Consider the following 20,036-nt stretch of genomic DNA (forward strand, 5'->3'; position numbering starts at 1 on the left):
GATGGCAGTTTGCCCTGTGGGGGGGGAAGAGTCCAGCAGGAGCAGGCCCGGATGTTCGATGTTACTTCTGCCTGCTCCTGTCCCCTTGGTCCTTCTTCTTCCCTACAGGGCCAAGATGGCAATTTGCCCTGTGGGGGGGGGGAAGAGTCCAGCAGGAGCAGGCCCCGATGTTACTTCTGCCTGCTCCTGTCCCCTCGGTCCTTCTTCTTCCCCACAGGGCCAAGATGGCAGTTTGACCTGTGGGGGGGGGGTGAAGAGTCCAGCAGGAGCAGGCCCCGATGTTACTTCTGCCTGCTCCTGTCCCCTCAGTCCTTCTTCTTCCCCACAGGGCCAAGATGGCAGTTTGCCCTGTGTGGGGGGGGAAAGAGTCCAGCAGGAGCAGGCCCCGATGTTACTTCTGCCTGCTCCTGTCGCCTCAGTCCTTCTTCTTCCCCACAGGGCCAAGATGGCAGTTTGCCCTGTGGGGGGGGGGGAAGAGTCCAGCAGGAGCAGGCCCGGATGTTCGATGTTACTTCTGCCTGCTCCTGTCCCCTCGGTCCTTCTTCTTCCCCACAGGGCCAAGATGGCAGTTTGCCCTGTGGGGGGGGGAAGAGTCCAGCAGGAGCAGGCCCCGATGTTACTTCTGCCTGCTCCTGTCCCCTCGGTCCTTCTTCTTCCCCACAGGGCCAAGATGGCAGTTTGCCCTGTGGGGGGGGGGGAAGAGTCCAGCAGGAGCAGGCCCCGATGTTACTTCTGCCTGCTCCTGTCCCCTCGGTCCTTCTCCTTCCCCACAGGGCCAAGATGGCAGTTTGCCCTGTAGGGGGGGGGAAGAGTCCAGCAGGAGCAGGCCCGGATGTTCGATGTTACTTCTGCCTGCTCCTGTCCCCTCGGTCCTTCTTCTTCCCTACAGGGCCAAGATGGCAGTTTGCCCTGTGGGGGGGGGGGGGAAGAGTCCAGCAGGAGCAGGCCCCGATGTTACTTCTGCCTGCTCCTGTCCCCTCGGTCCTTCTTCTTCCCCACAGGGCCAAGATGGCAGCTTGCCCTGTGTGTGGGGGGAAGAGTCCAGCAGGAGCAGGCCCCGATGTTACTTCTGCCTGCTCCTGTCCCCTCGGTCCTTCTTCTTCCCCACAGGGCCAAGATGGCAGTTTGCCCTGTGGGGGGGGGAAGAGTCCAGCAGGAGCAGGCCCCGATGTTACTTCTGCCTGCTCCTGTCCCCTCGGTCCTTCTTTTTCCCCACAGGGCCAAGATGGCAGTTTGCCCTTTGGGGGGGGGGAAGAGTCCAGCAGGAGCAGGCCCCGATGTTACTTCCGCCTGCTCCTGTCCCCTCAGTCCTTCTTCTTCCCCACAGGGCCAAGATGGCAGTTTGCCCTGTGGTGGGGGGAAAGAGTCCAGCAGGAGCAGGCCCCGATGTTCGATGTTACTTCTGCCTGCTCCTGTACCCCTCGGTCCTTCTTCTTCCCTACAGGGCCAAGATGGCAGTTTGCCCTGTGGGGAGGGAAGAGTCCAGCAGGAGCAGGCCCCGATGTTACTTCTGCCTGCTCCTGTCCCCTCGGTCCTTCTTCTTCCCCACAGGGCCAAGATGGCAGTTTGCCCTGTGGGGGGGGGAAGAGTCCAGCAGGAGCAGGCCCGGATGTTCGATGTTACTTCTGCCTGCTCCTGTCCCCTTGGTCCTTCTTCTTCCCTACAGGGCCAAGATGGCAGTTTGCCCTATGGGGGGGAAGAGTCCAGCAGGAGCAGGCCCCGATGTTACTTCTGCCTGCTCCTGTCCCCTCGGTCCTTCTTCTTCCCCACAGGGCCAAGATGGCAGTTTGACCTGTGGGGGGGGGGAAGAGTCCAGCAGGAGCAGGCCCCGATGTTACTTCTGCCTGCTCCTGTCCCCTCGGTCCTTCTTCTTCCCCACAGGGCCGAGATGGCAGTTTGCCCTGTGGGGGGGGGGGAAGAGTCCAGCAGGAGCAGGCCCCGATGTTCGATGTTACTTCTGCCTGCTCCTGTCCCCTCGGTCCTTCTTCTTCCCTACAGGGCCAAGATGGCAGTTTGCCCTGTGGGGGGGGGGGAAGAGTCCAGCAGGAGCAGGCCCCGATGTTACTTCTGCCTGCTCCTGTCCCCTCGGTCCTTCTTCTTCCCCACAGGGCCAAGATGGCAGTTTGCCCTGTGGTGGGGGGGAAGAGTCCAGCAGGAGCAGGCCCCGATTTTCGATGTTACTTCTGCCTGCTCCTGTCCCCTCGGTCCTTCTTCTTCCCCACAGGGCCAAGAAGCAAGTTTGCCCTGTTGGGGGGGGGGAGATTCCAGCAGGAGCAGGCCCCGATGTTACTTCTGCCTGCTCCTGTCCCCTCGGTCCTTCTTCTTCCCCACAGGGCCAAGATGGCAGTTTGCCCTGGGGGGGGGGGAAGAGTCCAGCAGGAGCAGGCCCCGATGTTACTTCTGCCTGCTCCTGTCCCCTAAATATAGCGAGGAAAAGTGCACTTTTGTGTGTGGGGTGGGGGGTGGAATCACATGATTAAAGTGAGTCTTTCTGAGTAGTGATTTAAATTGATTTAAATCAAATCCACCCTCGCTGCCTCGTTTGGGGGTAACTGAGGTTTCTGGAACTTTTTTAAAGGCAGCCCCACATATAACACATTACAATAATCCAAAAAGGACATTGCCAGAGTGTGAATAACTGTCCAAATAGGGTTGTAGTCGGCATACTGTCTCTGCAGAGGCCATCAGGACACAGCAGCCATCGTGCCTGGGTCCAGCTCCAGCTGAGAGCCCCTTCCCTCCTGCTACCAACTGGCACTGCTGAACTTTTGCAACTAAGTATTTAGTGCCTAAATTTGCTTTTTTTCCCTCCTCCCTCCCAATCCCCTTTCCTTTTGTGTCATGTTTTTTTAGATTATACACCTGTGGGCAGGGATTGTCTTAAGAAATATTTTTGTAAACTGCCTTGAGAGCCTTTTTGGCTAAAGGGCTCCTGAGAAAGACTGTTCCTAGTTGAAACGGTAATACACCGAGGTTCTGTTGGAGTGATATGTTTGTTGATACTGATATATTGTATGTAGAATCATAGACTAGTAGAGTTGGAAGGGGCCTACAAGGCCATCGAGTCCAACCCCCTGCTCAATGCAGGAATCCACCCTAAAGCATCCCTGACAGATGGTTGTCCAGCTGCCTCTTGAAGGCCTTTAGTGTGGGAGAGCCCACCACCTCCCTAGGTAACTGATATATAGGCATTAGAACAGATTGTTATGTGTGATGAATATGCATTGGCAATATTTATTTCCTCTGTAATTTGGTGTGCATTATCAATTGAGCCTTGTGTTCATATTATTATTATTATATGATATATAATTATTATAATAACAATTTCTTACCCACCTCTCCCTGTGGACATGGAATAACAGGCTCAAGTTAAAGGAAGCCAGATTCCAGCTGGACATCAGGAAAAACTTCCTGGTTGTTAGAGCAGTACGACGATGGAATCAGTTACCTAGGGAGGTTGTGGGCTCTCCCACCCTAAAGGCCTTCAAGAGGCAGCTGGACAACCATCTGTCAGGGATGCTTTAGGGTGGATTCCTGCATTGAGCAGGGGGTTGGACTCAATGACTTTATAGGCCCCTTCCAACTCTGCTATTCTATGATTCTATGATTGAGTCAGGGCTCAATACAGCACCATGTACAATACAGCACCATGTACATTGATGGTGCTATATAAATAGATAATAATAATAAAATAATAATAATAATAAAGGGAACAACATTAGCTACAAATACCATAAAATACCTTAAACTGATTAAAACATATAAAACTAATACAGGATTAAAATAACAGTCAAATAAGTTAAAATTCAACTGAGTAGGCAAAGAACTTTTCCTGTTTGAGTTATAAAACATTCTGGGTTTGTTTGTTCTTTACAGGAAAATGTTAGGGGAGTTTATACTGGTTCCCCCACTCTATGCCTTCCAAATGTTTTGTATGGTGGGAAGGAAGAGGTGAGAGTTAGAAATAAAAAAAATGTAGTTACGTAAGTGATTATCATAAGATAACATTGAGAAACTCACACACCAGGCAGGAATAAAGAAATAAAAGTTAATAAGTGGTAAATCATGAAAAGAGAAAATGAATTCAGATCTGTTTTTTAACCAGTGAAAGGTAGCCCTGCCGAAGCAGAGCCTCAAAAAATTAGTTGAAAACTCATAAATGTTCCTCTCCACGGAAATCTTTAGTAAAAGGCGAAAGATTTATACGATCTGAAGAGAAACCAGAGTATGCTTTGGCCAAGCGAACGAGGCCAGCCCCGATACCGGCGCCCGCCACTGAGGTTACGGTGACCCGCGCGCTCGAGCGGGGCCACCTTGCGACCGGGCTGCCCGCCGCTGGGCCGCTGCGTTTAGAGCCGGACCCGCCCCGGCACCGACTAAAACACGGCGGAGCCCACGGAGGAAACGCGCCTTTCCTCCGCGCGATGCATCACGGTCAGCCAAATGCAAATGAGCCCGCTCACCGGTCTCTGACCCGCCCGCTTATGGCCGTCGGTGACGTCGGAGCGAGCTGGAGGCGGCGGGGAGAGCGGGGCGCGTCTTGCGTCCTCTGCCGGCAGCAGCCCGCATTGCAGCCGCGCAGCGCCGTCGCCTGGGTGCATAATTTGGGGAAATGCGGTCGGCGGGGCGGGCGGAGGCAGCGCTCGGGAGTGCACACACGCGAGTGCACCCCCACCCCTGTTAGCTCTTTCGGAGGCTCCTACAGTTACGTACTAGCAGCGCTCTGCACGCGCTCAGAAGCATTCTGCTCTTGTGTCGTTCTGGGTCAGCATCCCCAGCAGAATCCGGAGCGGGGGATGGGGCGTGTTTGCAGGAGAAGCAGCGCGGTGTCGGGGACAGCGCGGCCGAGGCTCCCGCCCGGCGAACCAACCCGCAAGCGACCCGCACAGAATGTGGTCGAGCAGCAGTAGCAGCAGCGGGGCTGAGTTGGCCCAAGGCAGCGGAGCCTTGCAGGCTGCCACACGCCGAACCTCGGCAGCCTTTTCTTCCGACTCTTGTAGGCCTGAGAAGTCCTACCAGTGGCGCTTGGGGGATGCACTCTGTACGTGGCCAGAGGCACGCTCGTCAGACCGTAAGAGCCCTGCTGGGTCGGTCGGACTGATTCCAGTACAGCAGCAGCGGCCAGATACTTCTGGCAGATCAAAAGCAGCAGTCAGGACACACATGCCAGTTTTTGTATGGGAGGAATAATTGCGGTTCAAACAGTGCCTCCCCACCACCGCCCACCCCCAAATCTCAACGGGCTTTGGGTTTACATTTATATTCTACCCTACTTCCTGACTGTTAGAGCAGTATGACAATGGAACCAGTTACCTAGGGAGGTGGTGGGCTCTCCCACACTAGAGGCCTTCAAGAGGCAGCTGGACAACCATCTGTCAGGCTGCTTTAGGTGGGTTCCTGCATTGAGCGGGGGGTTATTATTATTATTATTATTATTATTATTATTATTATTATTATTATTTATTTATTTATATAGCACCATCAATGTACATGGTGCTGTACAGAGTAAAACAGTAAATAGCAAGACCCTGCCGCATAGGCTTACAATCTAATAAAATCATAGTAAAACAATAAGGAGGGGAAGAGAATGCAAACAGGTACAGGGTAGGGTAAGCAGGCACAGGGTAGGGAAAAGCTAACAGTAGAAAGTAACAGTAGAAGTCTGCACAACATCAAGTTTTAAAAGCTTTAGGAAAAAGAAAAGTTTTTAGTTGAGCTAGTTGGACTCGATGGCCTTGTAGGCCCCTTCCAACTCTGCTATTCTATGATTCTATGAAACATTACTCTTGAAATCACCCTAACGCTGACCAGAGTATGCAGCTCTTCTTCCCTGCAGGGTTGCTACCTTGAAACAATGAAGCAGATATGGGGTGGAGAGACTCACTGCCGGTCATACCCACAGACGAAAATGAGATCTAAAGGGCCAGTCGGAGTCGCATGCTCTACAATGCACACCTAGGGTTGGACTCGATGACCTTGTGGGCCCCTTCCAACTCTGCTATGATTCTATGAAGGCGCTCAGATCTGTATACATGGTTCTGGTTGCCTCTCCATTTTATCCTGACAACACCCTTGTGAGGTAGGTTTGGAGCTCTTAGTTCAGCAAAACAAGATAACAATGGGGGACCTGATAGAGATTTGTAAAACAATACATTGTGTGAAGAAAGTAAATAGGGAGAAAGTTTTCTCCTCAATGTTAGAACCCAATGGCACCATCCAGTTAAGTTGAATGGCGGGAAATTCAGGACACAACAGGAAGCGCTTCTTTACACAGCAAGTGATTCAACTTTGGAACTCACTGCCACAAGAAGGGCACTAACTTAGTTAGCCAATAGAATTTGCTGCTACAAAATGGGATGGTGACCTCTGCTTAGATAGATAACCTCCAAAGGGGATTTAAGAAATTCTCTTTAAACTTTGGAGACTTTCCTAACAAACTCTGTAACCCTGCTTGAACTTCACACCAACAAGGACTTATGTACTTAATACTGTCGCATATTTACCCTCTCACTGGCGCATGTCACGGGACTACTAATGAGACAAAGACTATTAATTGGCCATTGCTACCTCTGAGTTCCATTTATTTGAACACTTTTATTGAATAATGGAAGTCAACTGGTGCACATAGCAAATAAATCAGTCCATTGGTTGCCCGAAGAGAGCATTAAATGTCTGCTTCTTTTCATAATGACATCTCGGCTACACAGTATCTTTAGTGAATTATTATCGGCTGGCAGATGCATGAGCAAATCCACAGCGCCTTGTCCCTAGCCAGTATTGGAGTGTTTCACGGTAGCAACTCCTGAGAATCAGGCCTTCATATATTCCAGACTTCAGATCCATGAAAGTTCTTTGAGCCCAAGGCTGGCTTGAGCTGGCTATTTCTATCAGTTCTGCTAACCCTGCTGAAGGTGCAGTATTTACTGTCCATTTAAAATACCGCAGGTGATGTTCCCCCTTCAAGAGAACGGGTGATGGGTCCATTTGTAAATAGAAAAGAGCATCTCCTTCAAGTTGAGAAAAGTTGGCCTGTCTTCAGGATGGCACTTCCAACATTCTAGCATGACGCTGTAAATTTCGGGAGGGCAGCTGTTGGGGCGAGGGAGACGGTAACCCCGAGTAATCTGCTGGATCGTTTCTTGGTTGGTCATCCCTGGAAGAAATAATAGTATATTAATTGGAAAACTCACATTACATAGGTTTGGTCTTCTCTTCCGACCCACAGGCTGTCAAAGAGATGAAGCGGCTGGTGTATATTTTATTTTCCATATTCAACATTTCTTAGAAGTTCCAAAGGCATGCACACAGCCCTGTTCTTTGTACACTCAAGAATTGAGCTAGATTGCCAACATTCAAATTCTCTGCAGATCTTCTGAGTTTTGAAATGCCCACTTTGGAACTCTGCAGCAGCAAGCAGTACTCTTTTGCAGGCCTGGCCCAAAATGTTTTGCTTTCTGAGGTGCAGCAGCAAATGCCCATCAGTCATGGGGCACAGTGCCCAAGGCAGGTCAAGTTATTTTGGCACCAGACTCAGAAAATCCCACAAGCTCCTCTCCCTCTCCCTGGCAACAAAAATACGACATGAATAAATGAAAAAAGTAACCCTTTGCTAGCCTTTCATGACACCTAAAATCGGCTGCCTGATGTGGCCACTTCACTCTGCCTCATAGAATCATAGAATATGATTGTGGTTGTGGTCTCTCCCACACTGAAGGCATTCAAGAGGCACCTGGACAACCATCTGTCAGGTAGGCTTTAGGGTGGCTTCCTGCGTTGAGCAGGGGGTTGGACTCGATGGCCTTATAGGCCCCTTCCAACTCTACTGTTCTATAATTCTATGATTAGTAGAGTTGGAAGGGGCCTAAATGCCATTGAGTCCAACCCCCTGCTCAATGCAGGAATCATAGAATAGCAGAGTTGGAAGGGGCCTACAAGACCATCGAGTCCAACCCCCTGCTCAATGCAGGAATCCACCTTAAAGCATCCCTGAGGGATGGTTGTCCAGCTGCCTCTTGAAGGCCTCTAGTGTGGGAGAGCCCACAACCTCCCTAGGTAACTGATTCCACTGTCGTACTGCTCTAACAGTCAGGAAGTTTTTCCTGATGTCCAGCCAGAATCTGGCTTCCTATAACTTGAGCCCGTTATTCCGTGTCCTGCACTCTGGGAGGATCGAGAAGAGATCCTGGCCCTCCTCTGTGTGACAACCTTTTAGTGGTGTTGGCCAATGTCCGACACCACTAGAGGGTACCATAAGAACATAAGAAGAACCACGCTGGATCAGATCCAGCCAGGAATCCATCTAGTCCAGCATTCTGTTCACACAGCAGGCCTCTTTTTATAAAATCAAAGCCTCTGTTCACAAAAAAAAGTGCTAGCAAATAAAAAGGCTAATAAAACTTAGCAGTGAAAAACTCAGGCAGAAGGTCTCGGCGGAAGATGGCACCAAAACCAGGAAGATACCACGGAACAGGCTCTTTCCCCTTACCCTACTTACTGCACCTCTGAAATATTTATCTATTTATTTAATACATTTCTATACCACCCAATAGACAAATCCCTCCAGGCGACGCGCAACAACACTGGTGTAAATAATACTGTACCTTCGTAAGGGCATTGCCCGTATGTAAAAACCTCATAGAGAAAAATCCCATATGACCAAACATCTGACTTTGCTGAGTAGGTTTGGTAGACGGCTGCTTCTGGTGCTGTCCATTTCACAGGGATCACGGCACTGCCAGTGGTGGAGTAAATATCGTCCTAGAAGGAAGCCAAGAATGGGTCCTTAGCAAAGGCCAGAAATTAGCCACCTGGAGGCTGTTCTTGTCTGAGGAGCTTGAGGAAGGGAAGTGAAAATCGCTATCACTGAACGATCTAGGCTTGGAGTGTCTCTACATTAAAGGAAAAAACCCTGCATCCTTACCAGTTTTTCTTCTTCTGGAGTCTTTCTGCATGGACTACGGCTCCTTTAGATGGAGACTAATGGTGACCATGTGATTTGCAATTGAATACCTCCCCTCATGGCAGTGGTCCATAAGGTTAAATGAAACAGCGCCATCTAGTGACTTGTGATATCCCGCAAAAATTTAAAATAGCGCATTATCTCTGCACTTTTAAAAAGCGAGATTATTGGGGGAAGGCGTGGAAGACATCCTGGAGTAAGGAACCTGGAAATGTCCATGAGTAGACAATCATGAGCATGTGATAAATCGTTCATGTAGAGAAGCTCTTGTTCAGCAGCTACTGTTCTGTGGCATTGGCCTGATATTTGATACTTAGCATGGGAGAGGGCAACTGTAAATAGAATCTACATGTTCATTTTATTCGCCTGCACCAACTAACTTTCTTTTTGTTCAGTGGTGTAGCGGAACATTTTAAAGTCCAGGTGCTCATCATTAGACCCATTGCACCATCCCCAAAGAGAGTCCAAAAGTGCAGGCAGCTATGTGGATCCATATTAACAAACTAGTTTTCATCTACTTGAAGCAGGACTTTTGAAAAGTTAATAGGATGCAATCCTATGCCTGTTTAGACAGAAAATAAGTCCTACAATACCCAGCATGTGGCGAGGGAATGCTGGGAGTTGTAGGACTTCTTTTCTGTCTAAACATGCATAGGACTGCACCCTTAATTGCCCGTTCAAGATCAAGCTACCCCAAAATACTTCACATTACAACAGGGAGAATTCACAGCAATATATTATTGCTGGGGAAAATCCACGTTGTCGTTTGTCCCTCCGCCCCCAGTAACTACTGTGAGGATTGTAGCTAAGTTCAGAGGAAACAGAGAAGTCTGAGAAGGGTTGCAGATGACTTCGAGGTTAGGGTGACCATGTGGAAAGTAGGACAGGGCTTCTGTATCTTTAACAGTTGTATAGAAAAGGGAATTTCAGCAGGTGTCATTTGTATGCGTGCAGCACCTGGTGAAATTCCCTCTTCATCACCACAGTTAAAGCTGCATACAACACAACACTAGAGTGACCAGATGCAAAAGAGGGCTGGGCTCTTGCAGCTTTAACAGTTGTGATGTAGAGGGAATTTCACCAGGTGCTGCACGCATACAAATAACACCTGCTGAAACTCCCTTTTCTATACTGTTAAAGATACAGGAGCCCTGTCCTCTTTTCCATATGACCACCCTGTTCAAGGTCCCTGCTAATCGAAACACCAGCACTGTGTTCCCGTGATCCCTGGCTCTGCTACACCACTGTTCATGTTACACTGCCACAAATCTGCAAATGTCTGTACATTTACACTTTTGCAACAAATAGCTTTGTGAGTGGGAATTTGGATGAAGCTGTGGGTAGCGGATGAGATAGCACATGCTTTGCATGGATCGGGTCCAGACTTCAACTCCTGCCATCTCTGGTTAAAAAGATCAGGCAGCTGGGAATTGGGAATATCTCAACCTGAGACCATGGAGATCTCAACCTGACCAGTGGTCAGGGATTACGGGGGTTGCATTGCTGCTGTTTTTATCTGGTTGAGCTTTTATATTGTATTTTATATTATGGTTTTATACTGTTGTCTTATACTTTGAATGGTTTTAATTTTTGTGAACCGCCCTGAGAGCTCCGGCTATTGGGCGGTATAGAAATGCAATAAATAAATAAATAAGTAATTGTAGCCTAAAACATCTGGAGGGCACCAAGTTTCCTACTCTTCCTCTACACCCCGCCCCCACAAGGGACCATACTGGCTAGGTAGACAAATTGAGCTGATGTAAGAGGGTTTTTCCCCCCATGTTCCATATTTAGTTCAGCCCTATTTATCCAGGTTAGGAAAAAGCAGGCTGAGAGGCCCTTCATACGTACACGCAGAAAGGAATGTAGATCGACAGATGATAGAGCATGGCCTTCCCATAATGAGTACTTCTTTGCTGCTATTGCCCTTGTTGTTCTTGATGATTTTGTTGTTGTCTGTTATTGTAAGCTTTTATCGTTTTAACTGCTATTTTACTGAGCATCATCTGACAGGGTGGTGTTTCCTTAACGTCACTTTCCTCCCACTTCTGGCTCATGACACTTCCTCTTTCTTCACACAGGGGAAGAAAGAGGAAGTAAACAATGACCATGTGGCCCAATCAGTGGCCGTTTTTATCGTGCCGCTTTTCCTACACTCAGCAGGAAATGGCAGCACATTTCGTCGAAAACAACAAATCGGATTTACTGGGGGCTGTTTTGTGACGGAAAGAAGGCAAGAAGGAGCGGGAGAGGCGGACGTTGTCAAAAGGACTCGCGGACACCCATAAGTGGGGGTGTAACCAGCGTGCAATAAAATCCTCGTCTGATGCTCACTGGTTCAGTTCAGACAACATGTTAGTCAACGCAATGTGAAAACTCCACTCAACTGTTGAGTTTTTAGGAGATACTCCCCACACAACATGTTCTAACTCCACCACTGTGCGACTGTGGCCTACCGTGGAGTTGAGTAAAATCCATCGTGATGTTTGATTGATAGTTCCTCCACCCTCTCTCCTCCTCCAGTCCTCCTGATGGTATCCCATCAGCCATTACTGCAAAAATGAATAAATCTTGGCAGCTCTCTTAGAGCGGCACTCACACCTTTCACCGATCTTGCCAGAGAACTTTGTAGCCAATGGGAAAAGTTAACGTAACAGAAAATTCCACGGAGCCTGTCTCACAGCACGCAACACAAGGGTTGTGCAGGAACTCTCCTCTGCACAGTGTGGATAGTCTGTGTGGAGTGTTTCCCCCCAAAAATCCACTGTTGCGTGGAGTTTTCCTGCCAGACAACACGTTTCTCAATGGTGGTGTAAAAACTCCACCGTGGAGTTCTAAAACCACTGTTGAGAAATGTACCACTGTGTATGTTTTTATTGCTTTTAACGTTTTAAACTGTTTTAATGTGTTTTATTGTTGTAAGCCACCTCTGATGCCATGTTTCTCGCCTGCCCAAGGGTCTCTACTTCCCTTGCTCGGCTCCGTCCATTTTCTTCTGCTGCCCCTTACGCCTGGAACGCTCTTCCAGAACATTTGAGAACTACAAGTTCAATCGCAGCTTTTAAAGCTCAACTAAAAACTTTTCTTTTTCCTAAAGCTTTTAAAACTTGATGTTGTGCAGACTTTATACTGTTAGTTTTACCCTACCCTGTGCCTGTTTGCATTCTCTTCCCCTCCTTATTGTTTTACTATGATTTTATTAGATTGTAAGCCTATGCGGCAGAGTCTTGCTATTTACTGTTTTACTTTGTACAGCACCATGTACATTGATGGTGCTATATAAATAAATAATAATAATAATAATAACCTTGGGAGGGCTTCTGCCCTGAAAGATGGCCAAGAAATGTTTTAAATAAATAATAAAAATAAAAAAATAAGAGCAATAACTCAAAGCCTTTCTGGAACAAACCTTTAAGAGCCTGGCCAGGCCAAAATCAGCAATTTTGCAAGAAAGGTCATCTCCCACTAGTATGTTTCTGGCAGCCAAGTCCCTGTGAATGATGTGCTGATCTTCCAGGTATGTCATCCCATCAGCCACCTGGCAAGAGATGCTGAGCAGGTGATGCGTGGTTAATTCCTTCCCTGCCACACCTGTGAAAAAACAGAAGGGGTCGAGATAGTTTCCATTGACCTCCAAAATTCCTTCAGACCTCACGTACTGTTTTGCCCTTCTGTGTTCCCTGATGCAGAGAGAGCGCAACATTGCTGGCATGCCTTCAGGTGAAGGACAGGAATAGGTGGGCATAGCTTGCTATCCATAGAATCATAGAATAGTAGGGCTGGAAGGGGCCTATAAGGCCATCGAGTCCAACCCCCTGCTCAATGCAGAAATCCACCCTAAAGCATACCTGACAAATGGTTGTCCAGCTGCTTCTTGAATGCCTCTAGTGTGGGACAGCCCACAACCTCCCTAGGTCATGAGTTCCATTGTCATACTGCTCTAACAGTCAGGAAGTTTTTCCTGATGTCCAGCCGGAATCTGGCTTCCTGTAACTTGAGCCTGTTATTCCGTGTCCTGCACTCTGGGAGGATCGAGAAGAGATCCTGGCCCACCTCTGTGTGACAACTTTTTAAGTATTTGAAGAGTGCTATCATGTCTCCCCTCAATCTTCTCTTCTCCAGGCTAAACATGCCCAGTTCTTTCAGTCTCTCTTCATAGGGCTTTGATCATCCTGGTTGCCCTCCTCTGAACACGCTCCAGCTTGTCTGCTCCAACATGTTGCAGAATCAAATCCATTCTAGATAAAGTGGACTTACTTTTCTTACACTACATTCCTAGAGTTCACCACGGAGAAAATCCAACCCAAGGCTCTTCCATTCTAATTTGCGGCTTAATCAGTACACCACATCAGGTCTCTATCTCTGAAGATTAGGCCAAGATGTGACTTGCCACTGGTAGAAGAAATTGGCTTTCTTTATTGAGTAAAAGCTGAGGTTCCCAGAGGGCTGAACTCCGTATCCCAATAACACATATTTCACAACAATCGCATGAAATCTACATAGCTTTAAATTCCCACTTCCATTTGCCTGGGATTAAAACCTCTTCTGGGTCAAATCTATTATGATGGAAAGCAAGTTATCAGGCTGCTAGAAATCTGGTGTGTGTGTGTGTGTACACTCAGGAAGAATGCATCAGGCCATCCCTCCTAAACAAAAGAAACAACAAATACATACAGTGTAATTTCCAACCTGTGCTGCTCTGCAATAAGGAAACTAATTATCAGACAAAGTTAATGTTCAGCAGTCATTTTCTCCCTCCTCAATGTGGCTCTCCAGACCTGTTCTCCTTGGGAGTTGTCGCTCTTTCGGTGACAAACTAGATCTCAAAAGGAGGTCAAGGTGTTCACTGCAGGAGGACGTCTCTCATGAAAGAACACCCTGCGTGGAAGTTGTTCAACTGGCTTCCTGCGAGAAATATTTCTCAGCTGGGAGTACAAGGCAAAAGAATATATATATATCATGGGGGCGTTCTTTTGTTGAGTTTGCACAGAGCTTATTTGTCATATTGCTGTTGAAACCAGTGATGCCCTTTGATAGGATCTTAACAGACAAATTGAAAAATCCTGGCTGCCCAGTGGGGAGGAGAGTCAGGGGATTTCATGCTTGTAAAAAACATCCGTCTTCCCTAGAGAACCTGTGAGTTATGAGCATGTTGCAGAACAAGTTTGGAAAGCAACACTGGATGTGTTTAAAGGTGATATTGTGCCTTAGGAAACAAAGGAAGGCAGGTGTATGTATGTATGTATGTGTGTGTGTGTGTGTGTGTGTGTGTGTGTGTGTGTGTGTGTGTATGTATGTATATATATATATAAGGATGACCATATGGAAAGGAGGACAGGGCTCATGTATCTTTAACAGTTGTATAGAAAAGAGAATTCCAGCAGGTGTCACTTGAATGCATGCAGCGCCTGGTGAAATTCCCTCTTCATCCCAACAGTTAAATCTGCAGGAGCCCTGGCTTCTTTTGAATCTGGTCACAATACGGTGACCATATGAAAAGGAAGACAGGGCTCCTGTATCTTTAACAGTTGTATTGAAAAGGGAATTTTAGCAGGTGTCATTTGTATATATGGAGAACCTGGTGAAATTCCCTCTTCAACACCACAGTTAAAGCTGCAGGTGCCCTGCCCTCTTTTAAATCTGGTCACTTTAGTATAGCTTCGGCAGCTTTAACTGTGGTGATGAAGAGGGAATTTCACCAGGTTCTCCATATATACAAATGATACCTGCTGAAATTCCCTTTTCTATGCAACTGCTAAAGAGACAGGAGCCCTGTCCTCCTTTTCATATGGTCACCCTAATCACACCAGGCAGGGCTCCTGCAGCTGTAACTGTTGGGATGAAGAGGGAATTTCACCAAGTGCTGCATGTATAAAAACAACACTGGCTGAAGTTCTTCTTTCTATGCAACTGTTAAAGATACAGGAGCCCTGTCCTCCTTTCCATATGGTCACACCCCAATATATAAATGTGTGTATGTACAACTTACGTTGTACATACACACTCACACACTCAGGCTGCTTCCAGATGAAGTGGTGATAGCACTAAATTGAGGGTTTGTGCAGCTATTCTGACGTTTTTTCTTAGTGAATTTTCCCAGGTAAGAGAAAAAGATGGAAGAAACAGTGGGAAAACGTGGGTTTTGTTTGTTTTTTTACAAATGGATGACAACAACATCTGGACACATACCCCCCAGTAAAATTCCATGAATGAGGCAGGGGGCTGGCAGCATAAATGCCTCATCTGGAAGCACCCACCTCCTCACACCCATTCAAGAGAGCAAACCAGCCAACCCACCAGGCTTCTTATTTGCTTGGACATTTCAAGCAGAGGCAGCTCTATATTTGGGGTGGACGGGACGGCAGGGGCAGAGAAATCCCCCCACAACCAGCTGAGTTGGCTCCAACGCATGGCATGCTACTGCTGAGGGCTGTACGTGACCTCCTGCCCTCCTTGGACAATCTCAATAGAATATTGAGTATCTGCCTTGCTCTCCACCTAACCAGGCCCAACGTGCACCAGCTGCCACTGATTTCAAGGCAAGTTTAATCAGGAAATCCTGCAAAGACTTTCATTACCGCTGCCACTACATCTCGAGATGTGATCACAATGCACCCATTGACTGCTGAGGACTGTGCTGTGTGTCATGCAGCACAGTGACCGTGAGAGTGCCCGTGTCTTGCGTCTCCCCGCAACTCACCTGTTCTTGACTGAGTTTTTGCACACAGCATAATGTCCATGCTAATTTATTGGATGTAACAGATTTTCACCTGCTCCCTCATTCAGTTTGATATAGCAATTCTAGTGTGCATTGACTAGGAAGTAAACTTCAAAGTGCCTCTGAATTTCCTAGAATGACAAGGGGCTGAAAGATTGAGGCGGGGAAATGGGTGTTCTTGCAATTATGTTCAGCTTTGGAGGCACTTGGAGTGTTTCTTGGCTAAACCCTTCTCTGAGCTAGGGAGGAAAGGGAGGCATTGGCTACCAGAGATGGTCTGAGCACCTCTGCAATTAAGTGGCTGCGTTTGCATGATCATTTTGAGCCATTGTAGCTTATCATAGAATCATAGAATAGCAGAGTTGGAAGGGGCCTACAAGGCCATCGAGTCCAACCCCCTGCTCAATGCAGGAATCCTCCCTAAAGCATCCCTGACAGATGGTTGTCCAGCTGCCTCTTGAAGGCCTCTAGTGTGGGAGAGCCCACAACCTCCCTAGGTAACTGATTCCATTGTCGTACTGCTCTAACAGTCAGGAGGTTTTTCTTGACGTCCAGCTGGAATCTGGTTGCCTTTAACTTGAGCCCGTTATTCTGTGTCCTGCACTCTGGGAGGATCGAGAAGAGATCCTGGCCCTCCTCTGTGTGACAGCCTTTTAGTTGGCTTCATTTTAAACATGAGTTAGGTAGTGCTGCGTGCAATGTGGGTGGGGATTTATTGGCCAGCTGAGAGCTTAGGCCAACCCCCAATGGGTCAGACTATACGTTGAATGTGGATGATGGGAACTGTAGCTATCTTGAGAGCACCAGGATGGGGAAGGCTGCTGTATAATAAGTCGGCGCTTTCCGGCTTCTCAAAGTGCCCCAAGGCCCAGGGGGCAACCATGGGGCAGCAATCCAGGGTTGCGGCTGGAGCGATACTAACTGTTGAGGTAGCTGTGCAAGTTGCCCTTTCTCATCAGCTCGGTGACGATGTACACCGGTTCGCCCACGGAACAGATGGCGAGGAGCTTGATCAGCCTGGCGTGCTTCAGGCTTTTCAGATTCCGGATCTCTTTGGCAAAGTCATGCCTCATGTCAGCTGTTGAAGAAACAGAAGAGTGTTTCAAGGACAAGGACACCCCCCGAGCTTTGCAATCCCATGCAAGTTTAGACAGAAAAAGTCCTACAACTCCCAGCATGCCCCAGCCAGGAATCCCCATGCTGGGAATTGTAGGACTTTTTCCCCCCTATCTAAACATGCATGGGATTGTGTCCTTAGACGTACCTCTAGTCCAGTGTTGACCACAGGGACTTTCCCAGGCTTTGCAATCCCAAACATGCAAGGCTGGCTGGTCATTGTAGGACTTTTCTCTGTCTAAACATGCATGGAATTGTATCCTTAGATGTATCTTTTTATTTATTTATTTATTTATTTATTTATTTATTTATTTATTGTGTTTCTATAGCGCCCAATAGCCGGAGCTCTCTGGGCGATTCACAAAAATTAAAACCGTTCAAAGCATAAAACAACAGTATAAAACCATAATATAAAATACAATATAAAAGCTCAACCAGATCAAAACAGCAGCAATGCAAAATTACAAGTTAAAATTTATTTATAGACTGTTAAAATGCTGGGAAAATAAAAAGGTCTTCACCTGGCGTCTGAAGGCATATAATGTAGGTGCCAAGCGAACCTCCTTAGGGAGCTCATTCCACAGCCGGGGTGCCACAGCAGAGAAGGCCCTCCTCCTGGTAGCCACCTGCCTCACTTCCTTTGGCAAGGGCTCGCAGAGAAGGACCCCTGAGGATGATCTTAGGGTCCGGGCAGGTACATACGGGAGGAGGCATTCCTTCAGATAGCCTGGCCCCAAGCCGTTTAGGGCTTTAAATGTTAATACCAGCACTTTGAATCGGACCCGGACCTGGACTGGCAGCCAATGAAGCTGGAAAAGGACTGGCGTGATGTATCTCTAGTCCAGAATTGACCACTGGGACTTACATGGACTTTCTGGGGTTTGAATTGGGCCCTTTCTTATTCTTGCTACCTGTATTCCCTTTATCTGAAGTTGCTGGGCTCTGACCCGGGGACTTTATGTATGCAATGCCCATGAGCGATTGCTTTACTCACTTCTACTAGTCCCTGATCTCCAATTGCTGTTTCCCGTTTTAGGATTGGGAAGCCACAGGGAAGCAAAGTCCTAGGGTCCAATCTAGAATCCCATCTTTACCCTCTGGCAAGGAGATATGGAGCAAGACATGGTCTTAGTCATACAGATGTGACTGAGCTACCTGTTGGGAAACAGGAAGGCATGAAGAGGGTGGATGGAATAAACATGTTGGAACAGGTGATGTGCTCTATCTCCCACAAACCTTGTTTCATTATTTTGATGGCCACCGGCACGGTGTTCTTCCACATTCCTTCCCACACCTCTCCAAAACATCCTTCCCCCATCTTCCTCCAGAGCTGGAATTCCGAACGGGGACGCTCCCATTGGTCTGCCTCAGGAGGCCTCTGGATGAGGGCAAACACAGAGCAAAATGTCATTGCAAATTGTCCAAGTGGAAGGACCCCATGCAGACATGCTGGAGGGGGTTCAGAGGAGGGCAACGAGGATGATCAGGGGTCTGGAAACAAAGCCCTAGGAGGAGAGGTTGGAAGAATTGGGCATGTTTAGCCTGGAGAAGAGAAGGCTGAGGGGAGACATGATAGCGCTCTTCAAATACTTGAAAGGTTGTCACACAGAAGAGGGCCAGGATCTCTTCTTGATCCTCCCAGAGTGCAGGACAAGGAATCATGGGCTCAAGTTACAGGAAGCCAGATTCCGGCTGGACATCAGGAAAAACTTCCTGACTGTTAGAGCAGTATGACAATGGAACCCATGACCTAGGGAGGTCATGGGCTCTCCCACACTAGAGGCCTTCAAGAGGCAGCTGGACAACCATCTGTCAGGGGTGCTTTAGGGTGGATTCCTGCATTGTTGAAGAAAAAGAGAGATGTATACTCTGGTGATGAATGAAAATCAAAATATTTAATGGTAATCTCCTTTGTAAAAATTATAGAATAATGCGTAGATTTTAAAAAGGCAGATTGACGCGTACACTAGCTCGATGTTATAGGGCCCTTCCAGTTCTACTATTCTATGATTCTATGACCTGAACAAGATGATGGCTAGGTCAATGGGCCAAGACACTGCACATATAAGGGAAATGTGTGCATGCCCAAGGGATTACATTTCTGAGGCAAAGCTCCACATTTTTTTAATCAACATAACCTGAAATGCAGTGCCTAAGGTGTCACACTCCTTACACGTTGATCCTGTGCAGAGCTAATGCACTGAAGTCCATTGATTTCTATCACAGATGAGCACCCGCCATCAGGTGGGAAAAGTTTTCTCTGGCTGTCTCCTCCAAACCATCCTTAAAACTCTCCCTGGGTCTCAGGTAGGGAGCTGTGGAGGTTGGCCTTTAGATGTGGGGTTGAGTAATGCTTTGCATAGCTCCTTCAGGGTTCTGACTAGTTCTGACTGAAACCCGGAGCGGATTTATTGCCCCACTGACAACAGAGCCACCAGCCTCCACTGGGTGGTTCTGTAGCGTGCTTTTAGGCATTCCTACCTCTGCAAAGGATTGGGTTCGTCATGCTTTTACTTCTGAAGAGGCTGGTTAAAGTTAGCAGCAAGCTGCCTGAGCAAGCAGTTGAACTGCAACCAGGTAACTGGTTGTTACATTATTATTATTATTATTATTATTATTATTATTATTATTATTATTATTAATTACATTGATATACCGCTCCATAGCCGAAGCTCTCTGGGTGGTTTACATTGTATTGAAAAACAAACAAACACTGAATCACAACCAAATGCAAAAACTACAATTTCATCTCGCTTGAGCAGAGGTAGGCAGGTGGGCGGGTGATATAACTCAGGTAATAGACTGGTTTCTAGGTGGGGCCTGGCTGGGGACCAGGAAAATCTGAGAAGTGTGCAAAGGGACGCTGGGAGGTGTGTGGAATTATCTATGGCAAGGAAGCTGGGTGGGTTAATGTAAATGCAGGCAGGGTGTGAATGCCCTTTTTTTTAGCCCTCCCAGGAGACATCAGAAGCATCTAACTGGGTGCCTGTTCTAAGGCAGAAAAAGAGATAGGAGCATTCTGTTTAATAGAAAGGAAAGGGAGAACTTTCCAACTGTTTGCTGAATCATAATTTGCCCTCAATTAGAAATTACAGTGCCAATTTTAAATTTTTTATTTATTTTTTAAAAAAACCCTTTTAAATATTGTGCGTGTGTCGACCCATAGACATCACAATTCAGTTTTCTCTTTTCAAAATGCCTACCCTCACAAATTCAAGAGGCACAGAAGAGTAGGCGTTGAAT

The 20,036-nt window shown here is 47.5% G+C and overlaps 1 protein-coding gene and 1 non-coding gene across 2 annotated transcripts in view; both read right to left on the reverse strand.

The window, feature by feature from the left end:
* Positions 1-4,113: 4,113 nt before the first annotated feature.
* LOC134413467 (U5 spliceosomal RNA) lies at positions 4,114-4,229 on the reverse strand. The gene has a single exon (XR_010026480.1). It is a non-coding gene; the product is annotated as a U5 spliceosomal RNA (small nuclear RNA).
* A 2,364-nt stretch (positions 4,230-6,593) lies between these two features.
* The window catches only part of SRMS (src-related kinase lacking C-terminal regulatory tyrosine and N-terminal myristylation sites), a 41,953-nt gene continuing 28,510 nt past the window's right edge, over positions 6,594-20,036 (reverse strand). Inside the window, exons 4-8 of the mRNA XM_063147082.1 lie at positions 18,030-18,171; positions 16,600-16,755; positions 12,369-12,550; positions 8,601-8,757; positions 6,594-7,153 (exon numbers count right to left, since the gene is read on the reverse strand). Of these exons, the coding sequence (XP_063003152.1) occupies positions 6,960-7,153; positions 8,601-8,757; positions 12,369-12,550; positions 16,600-16,755; positions 18,030-18,171 (831 nt within the window). The 3' untranslated portion in view covers positions 6,594-6,959. The remainder of the gene's footprint in view (positions 7,154-8,600; positions 8,758-12,368; positions 12,551-16,599; positions 16,756-18,029; positions 18,172-20,036) is intronic.

This window comes from Elgaria multicarinata, chromosome 1 (assembly GCF_023053635.1).
Source record: "Elgaria multicarinata webbii isolate HBS135686 ecotype San Diego chromosome 1, rElgMul1.1.pri, whole genome shotgun sequence".
Taxonomy (NCBI): Eukaryota; Metazoa; Chordata; class Lepidosauria; order Squamata; family Anguidae; genus Elgaria; species Elgaria multicarinata.